The 17,516-nt window shown below is 35.3% G+C and overlaps 5 protein-coding genes across 6 annotated transcripts; 3 read left to right on the plus strand and 2 right to left on the minus strand.

Moving 5' to 3' along the window:
- The first annotated feature begins 637 nt into the window (after nt 1-637).
- Nucleotides 638-1,498, plus strand: LOC106616796 (uncharacterized). The gene is made up of 2 exons (XM_014233679.3): nt 638-908; nt 984-1,498. The coding sequence occupies exons 1-2, from the start codon at nt 875-877 to the stop codon at nt 1,262-1,264; spliced, it is 315 nt and encodes a 104-aa protein (XP_014089154.1). The 5' UTR covers nt 638-874; the 3' UTR covers nt 1,265-1,498.
- A 148-nt stretch (nt 1,499-1,646) lies between these two features.
- Nucleotides 1,647-4,898, plus strand: LOC106616820 (WD repeat-containing protein 3). Its single transcript, XM_014233715.3, has 3 exons — nt 1,647-1,968; nt 2,033-3,882; nt 3,951-4,898. Exons 1-3 carry the CDS (start codon nt 1,811-1,813, stop codon nt 4,733-4,735), a joined length of 2,793 nt encoding a protein of 930 aa, XP_014089190.3. The 5' UTR covers nt 1,647-1,810; the 3' UTR covers nt 4,736-4,898.
- Nucleotides 4,869-8,165, minus strand: LOC106616790 (stabilizer of axonemal microtubules 1). Its single transcript, XM_014233671.3, has 4 exons — nt 7,929-8,165; nt 6,797-7,811; nt 6,259-6,724; nt 4,869-5,405 (listed from the first exon to the last, which is right to left on the minus strand). Exons 1-4 carry the CDS (start codon nt 7,934-7,936, stop codon nt 5,350-5,352), a joined length of 1,545 nt encoding a protein of 514 aa, XP_014089146.2. The 5' UTR covers nt 7,937-8,165; the 3' UTR covers nt 4,869-5,349.
- An 840-nt stretch (nt 8,166-9,005) lies between these two features.
- On the minus strand, nt 9,006-17,322 carry eIF1A (eukaryotic translation initiation factor 1A). Of its 2 annotated transcripts, none has more exons than XM_014233687.3 (3): nt 17,222-17,322; nt 16,877-17,147; nt 9,006-10,111 (listed from the first exon to the last, which is right to left on the minus strand). In XM_014233687.3, the coding sequence occupies exons 2-3, from the start codon at nt 17,078-17,080 to the stop codon at nt 9,869-9,871; spliced, it is 447 nt and encodes a 148-aa protein (XP_014089162.1). In that variant the 5' UTR covers nt 17,081-17,147; nt 17,222-17,322; the 3' UTR covers nt 9,006-9,868. The 2 variants fall into 2 exon arrangements, with proteins under 2 accessions (XP_014089162.1, XP_014089163.1); XM_014233688.3 differs by having other exon boundaries at nt 16,877-17,167.
- On the plus strand, nt 12,858-14,378 carry LOC106616802 (lectizyme). Its single transcript, XM_036378049.2, has one exon. The coding sequence runs from the start codon at nt 13,281-13,283 to the stop codon at nt 14,232-14,234; it is 954 nt and encodes a 317-aa protein (XP_036233942.2). The 5' UTR covers nt 12,858-13,280; the 3' UTR covers nt 14,235-14,378.
- Nucleotides 17,323-17,516: the final 194 nt, after the last annotated feature.

Consider the following 17,516-nt stretch of genomic DNA (forward strand, 5'->3'; position numbering starts at 1 on the left):
AGCTGTTAATAGGGTGCTGAAGACCCTATAAATGACATAAAAAGTCTATGCATGCGCTCGTTGATGGTTCCAGACGTTTAAGTTATTAAGTCAAATAGAACCTATTTTAAATAAAGAAAAACTTTCAAAAAAATATTTATTTTATTTTATATCTAAAAAGTGCGGTTATTTATATACACACTTTACATTCGTTCATATGGAATATTAAGTGTAAATAATAAAGATAAAAACGGCGGTCTGACTAAGGCATTTTAAAGCGTTTTAGAAAATTATTACCGCGTTATATCCGATTGCAGTTTACCCTCTCAGTCAGTTTATATATTAACATACTACACTCTTTTGAGAAATCTTTTACGCAGTCATAGAGAGATACTCTAGCAGATAAAACACCAAACCACAATATTCCATTCGGTTTGTACAAAGCTACAGCATATGCTGAATAAAATGGATGAAATAATGCTGACAGATGTACACGAAATATAAAACTTACCGTTTGGCAAGCGCCATTTTAATCCCACAAACAGTTATTAGGGAAAAATGTCCGTTATCGCATCTTTTTTGAACATCCGCTGTGAATGATGTGAACAGTATCATTTTTCTTATTGTGAATTCAAAAAGAAGAACAAAGTTTATTGATTTGCTGTCTTCGCAGTGAATGCTGTTGCATACACTTAGGCGTAACTAATCAACATTCATCCAGAGAACATACAACAATAAGAAGTTCTGTGAACACACCTTTCGAATAATTTGTTTTCATAAAAAGACCACTACAACAATTACTATATTATTAAATTGAACAATTTTAAAAGTGTTTTAGAAAATTTTTATAAGATAAGAACATTTTCATTAATAACCAAAGTATACTCATAAAAATATGTCGCATTACCAAAGCGTACCTGACACAGGAGGTGGGGTTGATTAGTCGTTAAATTTAATATATGTACATTTTATGGTATCACATACAATTTTTTAATTTTAATCAGACGATTTGGACAACGAATCCGTGGAAGTGTTGCGTGCACGGCTAAACGACATGAAGCGATTGATGAGTGAACGCACTGCCCAAATACAACAGAATCCGGCCACTACGGAGCAAATATGGAGCACTAAACGACAAACCGCGACAGGAATTATCGATGGCAATTTCCTAAGCGTTGCTTTTGGGGGCGCTCTATTGGTTATCGTTTCGGTTTCAGTATACGCATTTTACAATTTATATCACGCAATATTAAAGAAATTCCCCTCACATCATGAAGAATTGTAGAAAGTTAAATGTAATTTAGCGTTACGAGAAAAGACGGTATACACACACATGCACAGTTCATAGTTGCTCATACAACACACGCACATGTATTCTTATGTCATATGAAAATATGATATCTGTGGTGTGTTCAAGTTATACTGAAGTTTACGGGTTACGTACATATATGTTAAACTAACAGATTTTATATATGTTTGCGAAAAAATATTGTATCACATCATTTTATTAAAATCATTTATATATTAATTAAATTTGAAATAATAAAATAAATATGTCTTTGTTTTGAAACTTTGAACGTTTATTATAATTTAATAAAAATATACGTTCTGTGATTCACTCAAAGAACGTATATCATATATAATATACGTTCTCTGGTGTTCTCTTCTATATGTCACTTGCCGATAAAAACAAAACGAAAACGCAACTGATCACAACACGTGCAACCAATTTCAATTACAACTTGCGGTCCTGTTTATTATCATCAATTAAGAATTATCTGTTGCGAAAATATCTTAAATTAAACCAAAAGTGTACATTTATTAATTACCTATGGGTTTGACGAAGCAGTATTTGGCCTATAGGCCTGTGGACAGTTTCAACGTTATCAACAGTGGTCGGGCTAATGTCAATTTTGTTATCTACAATAGAACTGAGGGCCGATATGCACTTGCTGCAGCTGCTGAAAATGTTATTATTTGGGATTTAAGGTGAGAAATTGAGAGGATTGTATTAAAAATGGTATATACATTTGTAATGTACATACTTTAATAGATTGGGCGAACGTGCGTTAACATTGCGACGCGACAAGCAGGAAGTAACTGCACTACGCGCCTCACCCGACCGCATACATGTTGCTGTGGGTTACGTTGATGGTGTTGTTGAACTTTTCGATTTGCGTGCGCCAGAGCAATCTATATGCTCATTAGCTTTGCATAAAAGCGCTGTGTCTGTTCTGCGCTTTGATGATATAGGCATTCGATTGGTAAGCGGTAGCCTGGATACTGAACTGGTTGTTGTGGATATTGTTGAACAAGCCGGTCGACAACGACTTATAGGACATAATGCGCCCATAACAGATGCACATTTTTTACAACGTTTAGGAGAGCAAAACATTGTCATTAGCTGTTCAAAGGATACACAAATAAAATTCTGGAATTTAGAAACACAATTCTGTTTCAAAACAATTGTTGACAATCGTACTGAAGTTTGGGCTTTGGCATTAATCGGTGATATTATGGTTGCTGGCTGCGGTGAGAGCACAATGAATGTTTATCGACTTCGTCGACGTGACGATCCAAATCAGAATATTGAAAATGCTGTTGAGGGCTTAAGTATAGATGACGAGGATACTATTAGTCCTTTAACAGTAACAAACTGTGGTGTGATACAGCGCGCAGGAAAAGGACGTTGTGTAAATTTGGTAACCGATGCAGCTGAGCGTGTCATCAGCTGTCATGGTACAAATGATCTTATCGAGAATTTTTACTTTTGCACAGCGGAAGAAGCTAAGGAGCGACTTTCGAAGCGTTTAAAAAAGGCTCGTAAGGCTGCCGAGTCAATGGAGCATGATGGTAAAGAAAATGAAGATGCATTATCCAAGGGTTTAAGCCTAAGCGACGAAATAAAGCGTTTGGAAAGTATAAAAGTAAAACAGAAAATCAAATCAATCGACATTATACTCGGCGCACAAAACGAATTGCGTGTACTTGTCGGTTTAGCTAATAACAGTCTACAACTTTACGCGCTTAATGCTTCACTAAAGCACAAAGTATCAGAAGAAAGTGTCAAACAGTTACGTGCATTAACGCGTGTTGGGCATCAATCTGAAGTGCGTTCTGTATGCTTCAGTAACGATTCTCTTGCAATTGGCTCCGGTGCAGGCGAATCATTTAAGTTTTGGAATCGCGAGTCTATGCAATGTTTACGTACAATAGCTACCGATTACATATTGTGCACCACGTTCGTGCCAGGCGATCGTTATGCGTTATTGGGCATGAAAAGCGGTAAATTGGTAATAGTAGATGTGGGTGCCGCGGATATTATTGAAGAGATACCAGCACACGAAAGTGAATTATGGTCTATCGCCCTTCTACCCGATATGAAAGGTTGTGTGACGGGTAGTAGTGACACGACGGTTAAAATTTGGACTTTCGAATTAGTTGATAATGTGGCAACGGATGGTAGTGGTGAGGTGGATACAACACGACCAAAAGTGCTCTCGCTGTTGCACAGGAATACGCTCAAACTGGAAGAGACGGTGTTATGTGTGTGTGTCTCACCGAATATGAAATATCTCGCGGTGGGCTTACTCGACGCAACAGTGAAGATTTTCTTTCTCGACACCTTTAAGTTCTATTTGTCGTTGTATGGCCACAAACTGCCAGTGCTCTGTCTTGATATTAGCTATGATTCCACATTAATAGTCACAGGCTCGGCCGATCGTAATATAAAAATTTGGGGTTTGGACTTCGGTGACTGTCACAGATCGCTGTTTGCGCATGACGACTCAGTAATGGCGCTGCAATTCATACCCAACACGCATATGTTGTTCAGTTGCGGCAAGGATGGCAAAGTAAAGCAATGGGACGCCGATTCATTCGAAAAAATTCTTACATTGCCAGGCAAGATATTTTCTTTAAATTCTATCATTTTTGTAGTATAAATCAATAACGATTTTATTCAATTATAGGACATATTGGTGAGGCGTACAGCTTGGCAGTTAGCCCAAATGGTCGTTACCTCGTCACAAGCGGTTCCGATCGTACTCTGCGTCTATTTGAGCGCACCGATGAACCGATAGTTTTAAAAGATGTACAGGAAGAGGAACGCGAAGAGATGGAAAATCAACAACTCGCCACCGGTGAAGAAAGCGCAGTGCCCCAACTACCTGGCTTAAAGTTGCCTTCACGAAAAACTGTCGGCTCGGAAAAGGCTGCAGAATCAATATTGGAGTGTTTGGAGATTTGCAAACAATATGATGTGGAGGACGAGGAAGACAAACCGGAACTGCATCCATTAATGCGTGCGCTGCAAGTAACAAATCCCGATGATTTTCTTTTCACTACCTTAGCCCGTATACGTGCTTCGGATTTGGAGGAAGCGCTCTTGCTGCTGCCATTTTCCAATGTCTGCGAGTTGCTTGAACGTCTGCCACGCCTAATTGAATGTCACAGCGATCAGATAGAATTGCTATGCAAAGTAACAATTTTCCTATTCAAAGTGCATATGAAACCGATAAGTGCGGCGAAAAATATGAAACTCTTGCTTAGCGGTTTGGTGCGTGCACTACAGCGGGACGTCAGTGAAATGCGTGATACAATTGGCATGAATGTACATTCGTTGGCACTGCTGCAACACAGAATAGAAGAACGCGAAGGCGTCGAACTGTTCCGTGAGGCGACACAGGGGCGCAAAAAGCGGGACAAGAAACGGCGTGAGGCGACCAAGCGCCGCTTAGCCATTAAAATAACATGAAATGCATGCATCTACGCATATAGTGCTTTAAGCTATAGCGGAATGCTAAAGTATATACGAATTATTGCATGCATGTACATACATATATATATATATATAGGTGTTGTAATTGTTTTATAGAGTATACATATAATTTGGTAAATATAAAATTATGAAACATTTATTATTATGGCAACTATTTTCAATTACAATAATATGGTTTATAAATGTATTTCTTTCGTCGTTTTAACAAGCGTGTGTCGTAGAGTTTATATTAAATTGATATTTTTTAATTTTTTCGCTTTGTCCGAGTTAGTTTTAGTTGCTTTAGTTGCTAATTACAATATTTCGAGTACTTTCTATTGTTTGTGTTTATGGTAGTATCTATTTATTATTTAGAAACAGTTAAGGGAAGTTGTTGGTTTTCGCTGTTGACATAATTATTTTTGCAGCAAGTGAAAGGAGCACTGGCGGCTTGCTATAATCGATCTATGTGGCAATGTCAAAATGTTATATAATTTTATATTTGATAAGTTACAGTTAAGGCATTTTACGAAGAACATAATTCGATATGAGAAAATAAAACATAGCTGTCAATTGAATGCACATTTTAACAAAATAGAAATAGATTGCTGTCAATTACATATGCCTGCTTTGGGGGCTGAGGGTCCGCAGTTCGTATTGCAACAACCTAAAATAGAGTAAATTTATATTTTAGTGTTTCGTGTAGGTCTGCAAGAAAATTAAAATTATAATTATATGCAAATTACCATATATAAATTTTGGATTTTGTTAAGGGGTTACATGGGTTTCGAAATTTGCATTTTTTTTTGTAAAAACGTCTGCCAAAAATACAATTTTTACTTTATTTGTTTTTTCTCCTATCCAATACCTAGTTAATGGTCTTAGTTCAAACACTTTTTTTTTCTTTTTACTTCTGATGATCCTGTCAGAAATTCTGCTGTCAACGCGGAAGAACCTTTTCTCCGAGGCACTGCCGAAAATGACGTCGTAATAACCGATTTTTGAATATTTTCCTTTGAAAATTTCACAAAACCTTTATCAAATATGTATCTTCGGAATAATAAAAAGTTAGAATAAAGTATTTAGTTTTTTATATAAAAAAAAAATTATTGAAAGTAGGGCAACGAAACCCATGTATTCGCTTAATAGAAGTAAAGGCGATAGCTTACAATTTTTGTTTAGTATACTTTTAGGGATATACAATAAATTTAAAAATAATTTTGAAACTCTATGTGTACGATATTAAAGCGGATTTTCTGTGTAAGAAACATTACATTTTGATTTCATATTTCAATTACAAATTTATTTTTTTGTGAATTAACTACTTTTTATAAACGTTATAGAGACGTTCAATTTCTGTAGCTACAGTTTGATAGACACCACTTATTTTTAAACATAGTCGTCGCAACAGTGGTCTAAAATCCGTAGGTTTTGTCGGTCGTTGTCGAATAACTTCATAAGTGAAAGTACCAGAATCTGACTCAAACATTTAAATTATATATATATGACTTGTAACTTACCACCGCAACGCGAAAATGTACCAGGTGGTCCATAGCTGAGTTTCTGAATTGTACATTTCTCGATTGGTGCCGTCGGCTTGCAATAAGACGTTTGATTCGCCCATGGCATTGGCTGTCGAGCTTGTGGACAATTTGGCAAATAGCTAAGCTTATAAACCGTACAGTTTTCGACAGGCCCATCGGCGCGGCACACACCCGGTCGCGGTCTAATCGGTTCTGGACGTCTGAACTCACACACATTCACCGGCATATACGAGAGTTTGTTGATGGTGCAACGATCCATGCTGCCAGTGGCGCGACAAATAAGCGATTGTGGTCGTATGGGTGCACGTCGGCATATAGGCTTCGGTACAAAATCATGCTTCTGTGTGGTCATATTATAGAGAGGGCCACAAGCCTTCAGGCAGTTCTCCTTGGGTCGAATGGGCTGGGTACGTGCTACGCAACAATTAGGCTGGTATGAGAGCTGTTATAAAAAAAGTTTCAAAGGCACATATAGAAATGTAATATAATTTGAACACAATCTTCTTTAGCCCACCTTGTGTACAGTGCATTTCTCCAGAGACCCCGTTGGCATACATATACCCGGTAGGGGGCGTATCGGTTCTGGGCGACAGCAGCGTGAATCAACTGGCATATAGCTGAGTTTGTAGACTGTACAACCGTCGGTGCGATCGCTACCCAAAGTTTTTATACTGTGCAATGGTACCACAGGAGCTGTGCGTGTCGTACAGCAATTTGGCAAGTAGCTAAGATTATACGTCGTACAGAGATTTTCGTAACGTGGTGGCACACAACGCACCTTTTCTGCCCACGGCATCGGCTCCTTTGGTAACGGACAAACTGGTAGATAACTTAATTTCTGTACGGTACATTTTTCACCAGGACCGGTCGGACGTTGTATGTTGTATGTCTGCACTATTGGCTTGGGCGGAGGATTCCGGCATACGTCCACCGGCATGTAAGATAATCTATTGATTGTGCATCGCTCCAATGGGTCACATGGCTTGCATATGCCGTTCACTGGACGTATGGGTGTACGTTTGCTATAACCTTTCGGTACAAAGTCATGTTTCTGTGAAGTCATCGCATAGAGTGGGCCACAAAATCGCAAGCCATTGTCCGGTGGCCGAATCGGTGCGGCACGCCCAGCTCCACAAGGTGGCAGGTATGACAGCTTCTGCACCGTACACGACTCCATACGACCGGTATTGGATAATATATTCGGACATGGTCGTATTGGTTTCGCGCGATAACAGTCGCCACAGTTGCCGAAATATGAACGTTTGTATATTGTATCCGTTTCAAGTGGCGCAGTCGAGCGCATAATGCACGACATCGGTCGGATGGGTTGGGTACGTGCCGGCTGTTGATAGCAACAGCCCGCATAATCGCCGCAATCGCAGCGGCAATTACAGTCGCCCCCTGGCGGACACGGTGTATAATCGACCGGTGCCTGGCAGGGATCACACTTGGGCGGGCAGTACTGATCGCAAGCCATGATCCCATCACCTGCACAACCGTTACCGGTCGGGCATTGGTTGGCAGTCGGGCTGCAGTTGACGCATGAAATGAAAAACGAAATAGATAAAAATGAATCAGTAAAAGTTAAAAATAAATTATGTTTTGATCAACTTTTTTATTCATACATATTATTGTTTATTACTTACTCGCACATCGGAATGAAGTTTCAGATTAGTTTTCAGAACTGCAGAACTATTAAATGGTTGGGTACAGAGTAACCGTTTTTCTCTGTTTGGTTACACAAAAACACGAGTGCGATTTAATTTTGATTGTTTATTTGCTCGAAAAAAATAATTTTTGATAATATATAAAACAAAAAACACAGCGGACAAATTTGAAATTTTGTGAACGACAAAAACGGAAATGTGCTCGCTTTAAAGTCGAAAACTGAATTAAAAATCAAGTGATTGCTAAGCAAAGTATACGACCGCAAAGGGGGACGGAGGTGGTATTATTAATAAAAAGTATGAACATATATATTTATTACGAAATGCCTACATATGTACATATGTTCTTTGAAATATCAAAAATTTATTCTAAGCAACATTACGTATACGCAGTGGCACACTTGCTCTTGAAGGTATGCGAATTGTCGACAAAAATCTCTTTTTATACCCTGAACAGGGTATATTAAGTTTGTCATGAAGTTTGTAGCACCCCGATAGAAACGTCGGCTACGCTATAAATGGTAGAATATAAAGATCAGCGTGACGAGCTTGGTTAAGTCAGTCACCTTTGTCTGTCTGTCTGTATATAAGCAAACTAGTCACTCAGTTTTCGAGATATTGATTTAAAATTTTGCACACGTCTTTTTCTCCCAAAGAAGCTGCTCATTTGTCGCAACCGCCGATACCGGACCACTATAGCTTATAGCCGCCATGAAATCTCAAGTTCTTGTATGGAGAACTTTTTTATTTGATCAGATATATTTACGAAAATCGACATGAATTATTATGCAAGGCAACGAAAAAAATCTACTTCTTTCATATTTGTGAAGGGTATTATAGCTGCGGTGTAAACGAAGTTAACGTTTTTTCTTGCGAAACAACTTAGATTAATCTGTTGGACCTCTCCTCGCAGGTTAGAAACGTTCTCGATTTTCCTGGGTTGCAGTTTCGTTTCAAGCAATTGTTCGGCTAGATAATTCCGTTGAAAACAACCCTACCGGCAACAATATTGGTTTCAATTTAGGTGAAACTTCAACATTGGTGCAAACAAAACAATTATATTAACTTTTTCGATTTATTTATTATTGTAGGTATTTCTTTTAATATTTTTAGTTAATCCTAACAAATTTGTTTTTCGAATTTAATATATAGTTGGTTTTTCCTTTCTGTTATCATAATTGCAAATAATTTAGAGTTCCTTTTTTGGGAAGGGAGAACATTTTAGTTTTGGGTCTTAAAATATGTACACAAGTATGTGTGTTTATGTACATAAGAACAGCGCTATTACGGAGTCCATTAATATACATAAGTATTGCTATTTTCGTCATGTATAAATATATGTGGGTATGTAGTATGTATGTGTGTTATGCGTGTTATACACAATATATAACACTAAAATAACAATAAACAAGAAATTTAAAATTTCTATATATTTATCAAATCAACAAATTATAAAAAAAATACATTTGCAAAAATAATAATAAATTTGGAAACAAATAAATATTTAATTTTCAACGGCTTTACCGTTTTTTCTTGGCTATGCATGCCATAAAGTTCGTATTTTACTCAAATTAAAGTTTTGCAGTAATTTTGTTCAACTCTTCTAAAAGGAACATTAATTATTAAAAATGAAATTCCAAAATCACACTATATAGTGTAGTTTAAAAATAAAGTAAACTATTTAATTTGATGTAAATAAGTAAAAAAATTGTGTTGTTTTGTATTGTTTTATTGAATTTTTATATATTTATTGTTTTCGCTTTGTAATTAATTACTTCTATTTAAAGAATGAATTAAATATATATATTATTTTTAGTTTCTTGTTATTTTTTTTTAAGTGTAATGGAAACTTTTCAAATTTCCATTTTACTTAATTCATCTTCTTTTTGATTTGAAGACTCGCGCTTATTTCTTGTTAATCATATATTGTCTACAGAATCAGCATCATCCTCAGAACTGATCTCATCACCGAATTCAATGTCTTCATCAAAACCATCTTCGACGAATGTAACTGTGTCGTTAATGCGTACCGATTCGGGGAATTCGCCGTATGTTTTCAAATTTCTCGCTTCATCCGGTGTGTATTTTAAGATGACATCAGCTTTTGAATCCTGATAATCACGTAGACCGACCAAAATGATGTCGCCTTGATTAATCCATACCTGAAAGAGACCAGAAAAATAATTGTTTTTTAAATTATTTTAATTGTACAATAAGTATTGTCAGTTATTATTGTTAACGATATTTATAGATAAAATTTATTTTCTAAAAAAATATATAAAAGTAGTGTAAATGGAATAGTAAATGTATACATATTTGGGGTGTATAACATAATGCCGACAACCGAAATTTAAAATTCCGACTATCAATAGCGACAAATCAAAACACCGACATATCAAAATACCGACAATTCGAAATACAAACAGAAAAAATTTAAAATAACGGGGTGTTCAGAGTTTTTCCGCGTTGAACTACTTTCTGCGTTGGCGGCTTTCGGCCGCGCTTATAAAAAATTAACCTTGTCGGTCCAACAATGGGGAGTTCAGAGTTTTTCCGCGTCGAACTACTTTCTGCATTGTTTTTGTTAACTACGACTTTACTTTAACTTTTGTGAAGATATTAAATTTCAAAAAACCCATTTACGGCTTTACAACTTGATTTTGCAAATATTTTTGAAAAATATTTTTATGGTGTCTGTATTTTGATTTATCTGTATATTTGAATTTTGTCAGTATTTTGAACTTCGGCATTTTAAGTGGTTGTCTATTTATAAATACATAAGCAAATACTTGCTGTAATAAATATTGCAGATAAATACCGGAACGTACGGTAAATAGTATAGGACTTCAACTAGTGCAATGACCTACCGCAAAACTCAAATATTTGACTATTCGTCATTATATAAGTACATATGTATGTATGTATGTACCTTATCAGTTAACATAAACGCAATGCAAAATTAAAAATAATTATATACGTGTAAGAAGTCGCAACGTAACAAACTAATAATAATAAAAAATTGCTTTTGTGATATCAAATTTAGGTATGATCAAATATTGTATAATTTACTCACATGCCGAATTCGTGATTTGCGTGTGGGTTTTTACATTGAACAAGTGATATGATATTGTTATTAATGGCTAAAGAATTTCTTTGCTTTTTCGTTTACGCATGATCAATATGCTGGGTGTGTAAATTAATTTCTAACAAATATTATATAAATTTTATTGATAAATTAATAAGCTGCAAAATGTATGCAATTCTCAGTACTGCAGCGGCGTCATTGGCGGAAGGTAAATTCTACTTAATGAACTTTCTGCCAGCCGACTAAATCAATATTTATGTACAAACAATCGTACGTAATTTATAAGGCAATGACTCAACATTGAATTTGTATTGGTACTGCATTATATGAATTTCACCAGCCTTACAAGACTATCTTAAACTCCTACATATTTCTGTATGTATGTATATACAATTGCTATATGTGCCTCATAAGGTCTTTTGTAAATTTCTATTTCTATTTATTATTATTTTTATTTATTTTTTGTTCTGTTATTGCTTGGTTTTCCAACTGTAAACGATTTTTAATTGTGTTGGTGGCGATTCGGAAATAACAAGATTCTCTCTTTTCGATTATTATTAACGAATGTAAGCATGCTATTAACAATTTATATAAGCTGACTTAATTAGTACTTGTATGTATCACTTTATAATAGTAATCATTCAGAGTTCTTTAAAACCTAACTATGTATCTTTATAAAAACTCTTCAACAATTTTTGAGAAAATTGTCAAATTCATGGTGCTAGTTTGTGGAAGTATTTAAATTATTTGCCTGAGTCGATTTGTGGCTATAGTTCTAATCGAATCCTTGGCCGAAAATAAAATCAGCTCCATTCCGGTTTGAAACGAATGATTTGGGGAAATTTTCGTACGCAATTGCAACGAAAACAATCAAAATTGTTGGAAGAGGTTACTTCAAATATGATTTGTAAGGTATAAATTTCATATATGCGTATAGTTATGTACATATATACATACATAGATTAAGGGCCACATGTGGAAAACATATACACTGTAATGCAGGACAATAGGTCTCACTGATTTCTTCTGATTGTTTATTTAAAATACAGATTTATGGCATGCGGTAATTTGAATATTTGATAGTAAATTATCGGTAGAGCTTATCAAGAGACCTGCTAAGACTTCCAAACCAAAATGTGAATGAAAATGTAAGTTAGTGCATAAATCAGGCTCGTATACATACATATTATTTTGCTATAAATAAAAATGAACATTGAACTAACAAAACTGAGAACTGAGTTTGTTAAATGCAACTAACCGTGTCTGCACTAGTAGCTAGTATGACACGCGCCTTTGCAAGCTGATAAGCAACCAATGTGTATACATACATACATACATACTCGACGTGTCCAGTTATAAAGATAATGTATTGGGGAAACACCTGTAGTGCCACAAAGAAACATTTCTTAAAATACGTTATATTACGAGCGGAAGGTTGTGGGAGGCAACAACTTGCGATGTGGAAACTCAATGGCTAGGTTGTGAGTCGCACGCGTATATAAAAAAATATGGAGTTTAAATATTTAATATGCTGTGTCAACACATTGGAATTTGGTGAGTAAGGCACGAAGATTGTGAGGCTAGGAGACGCCGTGCATTCGCACTCATATACAGTGAAACGGTATAAACTTGTACAAGTCAATAAACCTACATATGCACAAAACACTAAAATGTTCTAAGTGGTATTGAATTTAAAATTGGTGGGCAAGCAGTTGATAGCAGTTTTAATGAAGGCGCGCATTGATAAGATAAAAGGCCAGTTGTATGCACAGACGCAGACATCTCAGTTGCCGCAGGCGACGCTGCTTTCTGCTTACATTACTGACCAAATGGCAGCATGCTTAACGAAATCGGCCGAAAGTAATGTGTACGTTAGTGTCAACGTCGTTAAATTCCCACATGTTCGTACAAGGCAACTTTATCTTATCAATATCACTGTGTCTCTGTCGGCTGCAGGCGTGACTAGTCATTACTGGGTTACCTATAAAATGGGCAAGCTCAGCGTCAGCAACGACAAAGCGCAGATAGACCCGAAAGTGTATGAAACTAATTGAAAACAGCGAAGCAAACAAGCTATTGGAATATATATACTGATTGTACGAAATGCGAATTCTTCTCGCGTCCAGATAATTGTGAAATTGTGCGCATTAAAGTGTAAACTGAAAGTAAAACAAAAAAATATACGTGAACGCCACTTAACAACGGAGAATTGTGTGTGGAACTGTATTGAGTTACAACAACAAATCATGTTAGTCAGTTGGAAATGTATTTTTCTAATATTATGTATAATATTCATACAAACAATGGTGGTACTGAGCACAAATGCACCGTTGTCGACTAGAAAAGCCCAACTAGCCGGCATGAGTCCAAGGGCAGCATGGGGATTTCTGGAGAATCAACGTGGTAAAAACGAAAAAAGCAAGGCATGTACACCAAAATTATTGGCGAAACGCGAGGCAGTGCCGCATTCGGCTCCCTATATCGTATCAATACAACGCATGACACCAGATGACGGCCTCGTACATTACTGCGCAGGCACTATAATTCATGAGAACTGGATACTAACAGCAGCTCACTGCCTCACCTCAGATGAAACAGTGGAGAACTCCATCATTGTTGCCGGCTGTCATGATCTACGTGGCACCGAAGAAGGCGACTGTGTACAGGTGCGCACAATTGATCATTATGTGCGACACGAGCTCTATCTTGGAGGCATTAATCCATATGATATCGCGCTCATCTACACCAAACGACCGTTACAATTTACAGAGCATGTGCAACCAGCCCAGTTGCCAGAACAGGATGTGCTGCCAGTTGGCAGTGGTACATTTTATGGTTGGGGTAATATTTCGATGACATTGGTGCCCAATTATCCACATCGTTTGCAGGAAGCTGATATGCCCATATTGGATATGGAATTATGTGAACGTATATTAGCAGGCTCTGGTTTGCAACTGCACGAGACTAATCTGTGCACAGGGCCACTAAATGGTGGTGTCAGTATCTGTACTGCTGATTCTGGTGGACCTCTCATGCAGCCTTGTTGTGATGGTTTCGAGGAAGGCTACACAGTTATTGGCATAGTGTCCTGGGGTAAAATGCCTTGCGGCCAGAAGAATTCTCCATCTGTATTTGTACGTGTTTCAGCGTTTACGCATTGGATTAGTGATATTATCACAACGGTAACACAGTTCGAGTAAACATAGGCGAACACTTAAGGAGAGAGAATTCAGAGAATGCTCAAAATTATAAACTGAATGGTGTAATGCCAAAAACTGCATGGCCTGAAACCGGCTGATCGTCTGATTGTTGAAAAATAAAATCTCATGAATATAGAATAGAAACTGTAGTATTAATGAAAGTAGTAATATGTAAATATCTATAATACCATATAGTACAACTATTTTATTTAAAATTTTATAAAATAAAAAATTTATACTTAACTACCACAGGTATTAATGAAAAATTCTCACAAAAAAAAAAAAGAAAAGAAAAAAAAAACTCGAAAAATAAACATAAAAAATGTAATAAATACAACCACATATATATTATACTAATATACACAAATACATTTTTAAATTCAATTTAAGGATACAAAAATACATATACCTATATTTATGTATGTTTGTATATAACTACAACATATAAAGCCTTTTGAAAGACCCTATAAAGTATACATATGTAGCAAATTTACTGCTTACAAAAATAGTTTATTCTTTTTTGTTTTTGGTCCCCTTTGCTAGACGTTGATGTTTGACGATGAATATCTCGTAAGCGCTTAACTTAATCGAAAGACCAGACCATTTTTGTAGAACAAAAGATTTCCTTAAATTCAGTAAAAAAAAAAAAAAAAATTTGCTTTAAAATAGTCAATCTTAACTGTAAATATCTTTTAAACGGTTAAGTTGCAAAAAACCCGTAAGAGACAATTTAATAAAGCATTTCCTATAAAATCTTTGAAACAAGATATTTTTTCAAGTAGATGGAAAGGAGATATATATTTTTGTATCTGATGACAAGAGAAAATGGTGTCTATCAACCAATTTTTCAGAGTACGGAGCGTAAGAAAAAAGATGTGTGTTCTTTTTTACACACCTTAATGCACATACATACATATATACGAGTATATTATCAGCGTGAGGAGTTGGGTTGAATTAGCCCATCTTTTCTCCTCCAAAGAGCTGCTCATTTGTCGGAACAACTATAGCATATACATAGCTGCCATCCAAAATCAAGTCCTTCTATGGAAGACTTTTTTATATTTACGAAATTTGGAATATATTATTGAGCAAAGGCAACACTATTATCTCCGAATAAATTAAGATCGGACGACTATAACATACATATATGTATATAGCTGTCATTCGAACTGACCGATCAAAATAAAGCTATTTTATTACCAAGTACCTTAATTCGATTTGAAGATTGTTTATAATAAAAGAAATTGCTTGAAAGAACTAGCAACACTTTTTCCGTTGGAGGCAAACCGTTTGCAGGCTTAACTTTTTTCCTAGTTTTTATTACATAAATTATATAAATTTTAAAACATTCATCTCATCATATGTTGTAAAATAATTTTTTTTTTATATTTATCTTCTGGTCCGATAGTAAATGATTCATGTCTGTTGACTTACTTTTTTGAATCTACAAGTATATGAAAACAACTGATATACATTGTGCAACTTTCCAATTGGAATTTCGTATTCATTTTATATACCTACATAGATACTACAAGTATATACTTCAACTTTAAGTATTTTAGATAAACCAAAAATTTATCTCAATTGCTTTACAAATGTAAATATTTTTAAATACTCATTTAGTAAAGTGATAAATATTTATGCATTTAATAAAAGTATTATTATTAGTAAGCCTTAATCAAAATTCTGGAACACCTACGTACAAGAAATATTACACAATGATGTATTTATTTACTAGAAATTAAACAGTGAGAAAGGTAGAACAGATTTCATCTGCTCCTACAACCTTACTATCTTAGCAATTTTTTGTTTTAATTTATTTATCATTTCCAAGCCAATATACCAATATATGTATATAATATACAAACACATATTAGTGACATGAGACTTAAATATAAAAGATCAAAATGTCAGTGAATTAATTGTTTACTTTGGAAATATGGAAATAAACAATTCATTCGACTTAAATCGTACGTGCCACAATATTAGAGTTATGACAATTTTTTAGACCTATGCAAATTTTTCAATCTTTGATTTTATTGATTCCTCGTCTCATTATGTATATGCTCCGCTTGCGAAACAGCTGATTTGAACTTTTGAATAAGTATACACATACAAATATGTATATGCAAATATGACAATTCAAAAGAAATAATTCTATTTTTCAGTTGAATATAGGCATATTCTGGTAATATTCTACGCATATTTTTAGGTAATATACATGTCCGTACCTCTCAACGTGAAATTGCAACGCAAAAAGTTCATTACAAATTTTCGTTTTTGTGCAAGTCGGGGACTGTTAACGAGGTTCGCAAGCATACACTCATTTACATTTCACTAAATTTATTATCTTTGTTATATTGCACTCTTTTATGTATACATGTCGGAATATTCAATGAAAATTCAATAGGAATATATAAAACTATGTAAAAAAAAAAATCAGGAAACATTTATACCATCACTTTAAATGTGTCTTGCAATCAAAACATTCTCAGAGTGCCAGACGAGCAATGAATTCAATTATTTAAGTAATATACTATTAAAAAAATTTTAAATTTGAGCGCATTTTTGTGATTGCACACACGTTAAAAGTGAGAGCAGGTTCCTCCCCACCCCACCCCACACTTTTTTTCTTAACCTACCTTCTTTCTGAGTTTCCCCCGAATGTGACACAAACGTTTCACCCCGTCAAAACATGTTGCCTCAAGTCGTCCATTGCCAAGCATTTTGGTGACTTGTGCATATTCTTGCTGATCCTCCTTAAAAATCAATTCACGTTTTTCGAATTCATTTTCGTTCTTTCCACGACGACGATTTTTACCTCCTTTTCCCTTATTTTTAGGCATTTTGTTGCTGTTGTCCCTTTAAGTTTTATTTAATAACCTTGGAGGATGCACTTTCAATTTAGGATATCTACAGAAAATTTTGAAACTCTTTATATCTTTAATGTACCAGATTTACTAATAAAATATTGAAAATATACTTACGAAAATGCTTGAAAACGTCGTCACGGACTTTTTCGCTTCGAGTCTCTTGACAGAAAGGAAAGAGCAATTGCGATGTATTTCTATGTTGACAGTCAGCGCACCTGTAACGTAGGTGCAAGTGAAAAGAATAGTGTTTAAAAATGAAATAAATAAAGATGGCTGCACGATGATATGTGCGAAACGGAGATATATTTGAGATAATAGATAATTGATATGCACGGTTGTATTGTAACCTGTACAAATCAAAATGTTAATTCTAAAACGATTTTATTTTAATTTTTAATTATATGCTCGG

The sequence above is a fragment of the Bactrocera oleae genome, chromosome 2, assembly GCF_042242935.1.
Source record: "Bactrocera oleae isolate idBacOlea1 chromosome 2, idBacOlea1, whole genome shotgun sequence".
NCBI lineage: Eukaryota > Metazoa > Arthropoda > Insecta > Diptera > Tephritidae > Bactrocera > Bactrocera oleae.

What these genes read in the sequence shown, in the direction of transcription:
- LOC106616802 (XM_036378049.2), top strand. Translation starts at nt 13,281, where the DNA reads ATGTTAGTCAGTTGGAAATGTATTTTTCTAATATTATGTATAATATTC.
- eIF1A (XM_014233687.3), bottom strand. Translation starts at nt 17,080, where the DNA reads ATGCCTAAAAATAAGGGAAAAGGAGGTAAAAATCGTCGTCGTGGAAAG. An exon ending in GGGGGAAACTCAGAAAGAAG is followed by an intron (nt 10,112 to 16,876) that starts GTAGGTTAAGAA and finishes GGTCTCTTTCAG; the next exon opens with GTATGGATTAATCAAGGCGA.
- LOC106616790 (XM_014233671.3), bottom strand. An exon ending in AGAAATGCACTGTACACAAG is followed by an intron (nt 6,725 to 6,796) that starts GTGGGCTAAAGA and finishes TTTTTATAACAG; the next exon opens with CTCTCATACCAGCCTAATTG. An exon ending in TACATTTTCGCGTTGCGGTG is followed by an intron (nt 5,406 to 6,258) that starts GTAAGTTACAAG and finishes ACTCTATTTTAG; the next exon opens with GTTGTTGCAATACGAACTGC.
- LOC106616796 (XM_014233679.3), top strand. Translation starts at nt 875, where the DNA reads ATGTCGCATTACCAAAGCGTACCTGACACAGGAG. An exon ending in AAGCGTACCTGACACAGGAG is followed by an intron (nt 909 to 983) that starts GTGGGGTTGATT and finishes AATTTTAATCAG; the next exon opens with ACGATTTGGACAACGAATCC.
- LOC106616820 (XM_014233715.3), top strand. Translation starts at nt 1,811, where the DNA reads ATGGGTTTGACGAAGCAGTATTTGGCCTATAGGCCTGTGGACAGTTTC. An exon ending in GTTATTATTTGGGATTTAAG is followed by an intron (nt 1,969 to 2,032) that starts GTGAGAAATTGA and finishes ATACTTTAATAG; the next exon opens with ATTGGGCGAACGTGCGTTAA. An exon ending in AAAAATTCTTACATTGCCAG is followed by an intron (nt 3,883 to 3,950) that starts GCAAGATATTTT and finishes ATTCAATTATAG; the next exon opens with GACATATTGGTGAGGCGTAC.